Genomic DNA, 5,742 nt, shown 5'->3' with positions numbered 1-5,742 from the left:
AGGACGTTAGAGAGGGGGCTCCTCCCCAGCTGGCCAGTGAGTGTCCTGGTCGCCCACACTCGTGGTGGATGGACATTGGAGTCTTAGATCCAAGGTGTCCGTGATTCTGAACGCAGCCCAGATGGTTTCACTAAAATGTGGGATGGAGAAAATGCGTGACCAGAACCCTGGGATAGGAACCAAAGCAAAAATAAAACTACAGGACGTCCATGCTGGCCCTGGTGTGAGGCCGCAGTGCCGGTGAGGAAGCCTGCTGGACGCTTTCCTGTGTCCGAGTTGGGGTGGTCCCCTGCCCTGGGCTGCACTCTCTGATGTAGACTCTGAGCTCCTGCAGAGCAGATGCTGGGGGCACTGTCTCTTACCCCCGGGCCCAGCAGAGCCGCCACTCACAACCGCAGGCTGCGCTTTTTAATCTTTTCATTTTATGCATGAGCAGGATTATTCATAGTTCCTCGGGGCTCTCCATTAATGTTGAATTTATTAAAAATGTAAAAATTAAAACGGAGATTTCGTTAAGCCTTTAATATATAAATACTGCTGCTCTATTTATAAAGCCAGTAATTTTTGCATAAACATAATTTTACTTTCATTATTTGATTAATGGTTTGTTATCTCAAGTTTAACTGATTAAAATCTCCTAAACAATTTACTGTAAATTAGTTCCATTTACAACTTAGTGAATTAAAAGGTTTTTAACCTTTTAAAACTGCATTTACAATCTGCTTTACCTGATTTCCCCCCAGTAATTTCAGGCCCTAATGCGGCCCTAGCAAAGCTGATGAACCTGGTGGCTTTGCACAGCAAAGCAGCCCTTTGAAACCTAAGAAACCAAAGTTGAAAATATCGTAATTCAGCTTCTTTTCAACATGCGAGTAGCGTGTGCCGATTTACTCAGATTCCCCGACTCCTTTCAGATGAAACCTGCAAGTCTGTCAGCTGCACGTTTCAAATTAAAGCCACACAGGCCGAGATGGTGGCTTCTCTCACTTGTCAAATTATTGCAATTACCTCGATAACAGACATTTTCCTGAGAATTACAAAATTGAAGATTGTAATTGAGTCTGTTCCTCAGCTTTATGTTAACGCGTGATGTACTTTAATCTTTGTTCTCTACCACCCCTGCTAATAAGATAATAAACATCTCAGGCCAAACGCCGTTACTGTTCTGATTCCGATTCTGTTACCAGCAGTGAGAGACCTGGGCCTGGACTGGAGTCTGAGTGCTGACTTCCCGCAGGATTTATCCTCCAGGCGCACTGGCCGAGTCCTGTCTTAGGGTTCCCTCTGCTCCTGCCTTCCAACTGGGATTTGGCTTTAAAATCCAGTGCTGTTCTCTCCCCCCCCCCCACCCCCACCCCATTCCTGGTGTTGATTGTGATCTGTCAGCATTTAATCACCCGATTCAGGTGGGTGGTGTGCTGCACCCCACTTGGGTGGAAGCCAGTTTCCTTCACTCCTTGGTTGAAACGAATCTTTCTTCCTGTCGCTGTGGCTGGGTTGTAGATTCTCTCCTGGGCGGGTATATTCTCCTGTCTGGTGCCTGGGCACAGTCTGTGGTCATTTCGTTGACAAGTGGGTATGAAGTACTGACAGGGTCGACTGCCTGTCGCGTTAACTTTGGTAATAGGCCCAGGGGCGTCGCTGACATGGACACCCATTCACGTCCATCGCCTTTGTCCAAAGCCAGCAGCTGCTCGCCGACTTTCCCTCCTGACACCTGTGCTTCTCAGCGCTGGCTGCTCGTGGGCTTCCTCGCGGAGCCGAGACTGCCTGCGGCCCCCCCACCCCCCGCACCACTGGAAGGAGGGCTCTGCCAGGCACCACTGTGTGGAAAAGGGCACCAGGTGCCTGGCTGGTGGCCGGGGTTAGAGTGCGGGCTGTGCACCGGCGGCTCTCAGGTTCAATTCCCAGTCAAGGGCACGGACCTGGGTTGCAGGTTCTATCCCTGCCCCGGTCGGGGCATGTGCAGGAGGCAGCTAGTCAATGTGTCTCTCTCACATCGATGTTTCTATCTCTCTGTCTCTCTCTCTCCCTTCCTCCCTTCTACTCTCTCTAAAACAACAAATCAATGGAAAAAATATCCTCGGGTGAGGCTTAACAACAACAAAAAAGTGCACCAGGTGATTCTGATGCACAGAGGGGATTAAAACCCAGTGCTGTAGTGTAGCTGTCAAACAAAAGATTTCAGATCGTTTAAAAAAATCTCATTGTTCTTCATTTAAAAAAAAACTCATTGTTCTTACCCCCTTTCTGAGGAAACATGAATGGGAAAGAGACAGACAAAATGAAAAAGACACTTAAGGTAGGAAATCTGGCAAATGCATGACTGGACCATTCTCCTGTGAAAGGGCAGAGTTAAAAAGACGTTTTAATATGTAGGTTCTGAAGCCCATTAAAGTGCCCACGGGTCACTCGCCGACTGAGGCAGCCGTGGTTCTCATGTGCTCAGGTGTCGCTCCCTCGCAGGTTCCTGCTGATGTACTCCACCGTGCTGTGCAGCCACTACAACTCGGCGCTGACCACCGCCGTGGTGGGAGCCATCAAGGTAAGGGGAAGCCGGGGATGTGGAGTCGAGTCGGGACTTCCCGTGAGCCCAGTCTTTGCCGTAGAAACCGAGTTTGATTTTGTTGTTACCAGCGGAGTGAGAAGGGAGGCTGTGACATTTCCACCGGTGCCTGGGCGGTCACTTCTTCCGTCTTCTAACCCAGAAAACGGAGGGAGGACTAGCTCATTGGAAAGGGGGAGGCAGATTATGATGTTTTAATTGGGGGTCGTGCAGGGGCATGGTCTGGGAAATGGAGTCAAAAAGCTGAAACATGGCCAGACTCCCGCGCTCACCGAGACGCCCTGCCACCTGCACGTTGGTTTCCTGGGAGGATCTGCCAGCGAAGAAGGGGAACCCTTGTGAAGAGGGCCGCTCAGTGACAAGGTGCCCCGCTCACGTGGGCCCTGGGCGTGCGTGTGTGTGTGCGTGTGTGTGTGTGTGTGTGTGTGTGCAGGCAGCTGAGGGCACACATGGATGAAGAGGACAGGGGTCTGCGTTCTCTTCCACTTTGCTTTGTCTTCCTACTCACATGGACTAGGTGGGGAAGCTGCCTGGGCCCGGGAGGCTGTCCGCAGGCTGCCCAGAGGCCTCCTGGGATACGCTGGGCAGAGCGCGGCCTGGAATTGATGAGATGTCTCTGCTCCGTTCAAGTTTAGGGTCAATATAATGAAAGTTCACGACCCAGTGATGGTAGAGAGATGGGGTCTGGAAAGTTGGTTATTACCCAACTCTTACCTCTGCTTCCTGTGTGTGAAGCATGAATAATGCAGTCTTCTGTGATTGCCATGCCATAGTTCACTTCATTTTTTTTTATCTGCAATGGATTTTTATTCATTCATCCAACATTCTGTGAGCACCTACTATGTGCAAAGCAAGTAAAATACTTAGTTTCAGATTTCACCATGGACATGTATTTTCCCCCTAAATTCTTCACTTTTAAAATGACTGACCGTCTCTTTCCCTGCAGAACGTATCCATTGCCTACATTGGGATGTTAGTCGGTGGAGACTACGTTTTCTCTGTGTTAAACTTCATAGGGTTAAATATTTGGTAAGTGGGGTTTTTAAGTGAACTCATTTTTGCAAAATATGAATTTCTAAAAGTCTGACCAATCTATAATAATAAAAGCATAATATGCAAATTGACCGAACGACCAAACAGCAGAACGACCGTCTGGAGGACCATGCTATGACACCCACTGGCGCCAGGCCAGCCAAGGTGGATGTGATGTGATTAGTTGAGGGGCCTCGCCATCGCCTCAGGATAGCCCCACAGAGGAAGGCCCAGGCCACCCTCTGCGCAGCCATCAATTGCGGATCCATGGCTGAGTGGGTGCGGCCTCCCTCTGCGGGGCAATCGATCGCAGAGCCCTGTGACCTATTGCCCCGCAGAGGGAGGCCCAGGCCAGCCAAGCAATCGCACCCCACGCCTATTGCCCACAGAGGGCGGCGACCAGTGGTGGGGGAGGGGGGGTGCAGCATCGCACAGATGGCAAGCAGTGGCAGTGGCAGGGGCGGGGCCAGCTGCCAGCAGCCGGGGGAAGGAAAGCCCCGATAGACCCTGATTGCCAGCCAGGTCTAGGGACCCTACCCGAGGGGTCTCAGATTGTGAGAGGGTGCAGGCCGGGCTGAGGGACACCCCCCCCCCCGCCCGTGCATGAATTTTGTGCACTGGGCCTCTAGTGTGTTATAAGTGAAGGAGTAGTGTTTTGACATGCCAATTTCTAAGATAATTTCACTTAAACCGCTCAGTTCATCTGTTTCCCCTCGTGTGTCAGGAGTAATGAACATTCCAGGGCTGAGGTCAGCTTTAATCCATGCGCCTTCCTCCCGGAAGAGCCCCCGTCTGTCTCCCTCTGGTGCAGTGGCCTCCTTAAACTTGTGTGCCGTCAAAGCGCCACATGCTGAGGATAGCGGGAGGGAAGACCAAAATACCTTTAAAGGTCCCAGACATGGGGCGCTATTTTAGGATAATGTATAGTTTATTCAGTAATAACCAAGTGCTTATTTTCTCAACCAAGTTCTGTGTTAGATTTGATCTACTCTTTTTTTTTTCTGCCCCCAAAGATTTCTGAAATAAGAGGGGTAATTCTCACCAAGTAACCTACAAACAGGGGTCACACGGGGCTCGCTAGCTCCCTGCCGAGTAAGCTGACTGCTTACAGAGGTGGGGCAGCTGCCGGGTTCTTTAGCTTCCCCTCTCTCCCCCTCTCAGCATGGCGGGGGGCCTGCGCTACTCTTTCTTAACCCTGAGCAGCCAGTTGAAGCCGAAACAGCCTGTGGACGAAGAAAACATCCCCCCGGATTTGAAGAGTTAGACTCGGGCAGCCTGGCGGCTAAGGGGTTGTTCTGACCTTGGACGTGGGCCTCCATCTTGGTCAAAGCAAGAAAAGGAACAAGGAACGTCTGCAAAACGCAGAGAGAACCTACCTCGCGCGCTGCCAAGCGAGCCACGTGGCCGGAGAACTGCGTCCGGGCAAAGCCTCACCGGCCGAAAGGGGATCGCGGAATACGCCAGTGGGTAACCGGCTGCCCCGGGGCTGCAGGCGCCTGCGGAGGGGCAAGCGCTGGGGGGCGATGGCTTTCTCGCCAGCACCTCCGCCTTCATGGCCAAGGTCCCAGCCCAGGCAGTGACTGAGTGCTGTTCGGTTTGAACAGGCGCATCTTTATTTCCACAAAATTACCCAATTAACTGCCAGTACAGTCACCTGTTAGCTTTGATTCCGTCTTACATGTTGGTGTTTTCCCAATCGTCAAAGTGAAATAAACAATAATCCATACGCACGCCTCCTGCTGTGTGTGACTTTATGGTGGACAGGCAGGAAAAGGGTCAGTTCTTCACTCTGCCTGGGGGGTGACCTTCCTTTTAAGGCCTGTGTTGGGGAAAGTTACAGAACAACCCGGTGGAACACACCACAAGACCCGTGTGCCCTGTGATGTCTCAGTGGGTCACCTCTCTCCTCGTCTCCCTCCAGGCGTGTTCAGGGGCTGTGACAGTCAGACCATGTGCAGTTTAACCAAAGGCCTGTTTCCTTCCCTAAGCCCGCCTGGCTCCCGGGCCCGGGGTGTGGGAAGGCCCCCTAGTGGATGCGAGTTATTATTACTCTTCCATCAGCTGGGGTCGGAGTGCAGGGCAGGCCTCAGTCTGAGCAACAAGAGCCCAGGGGTCTTGGTGTCTGGCACAGGGGGGCTGCAGGA

The 5,742-nt window shown here is 51.8% G+C and overlaps 1 protein-coding gene across 2 annotated transcripts in view; it reads left to right on the top strand.

Annotated features, from left to right (window-relative positions):
• Positions 1-5,324, top strand: part of SLC35D2 (solute carrier family 35 (UDP-GlcNAc/UDP-glucose transporter), member D2) — a 47,128-nt gene extending 41,804 nt beyond the window's left edge. For both annotated transcript variants that reach the window (XM_014545694.1, XM_014545693.1), the window contains 3 exons: positions 2,467-2,545; positions 3,513-3,595; positions 4,760-5,324. In XM_014545694.1, coding sequence (XP_014401180.1) covers positions 2,467-2,545; positions 3,513-3,595; positions 4,760-4,897 — 300 coding nt within the window. In that variant the 3' untranslated portion in view covers positions 4,898-5,324. The remainder of the gene's footprint in view (positions 1-2,466; positions 2,546-3,512; positions 3,596-4,759) is intronic.
• Positions 5,325-5,742: the final 418 nt, after the last annotated feature.

Source organism: Myotis brandtii, unplaced genomic scaffold (assembly GCF_000412655.1).
Source record: "Myotis brandtii unplaced genomic scaffold, ASM41265v1 scaffold419, whole genome shotgun sequence".
Taxonomy (NCBI): domain Eukaryota; kingdom Metazoa; phylum Chordata; class Mammalia; order Chiroptera; family Vespertilionidae; genus Myotis; species Myotis brandtii.
The sequence above is the reverse complement of the archived record's forward strand: the minus strand, read 5'-3'. Positions and strand labels throughout refer to the sequence as shown.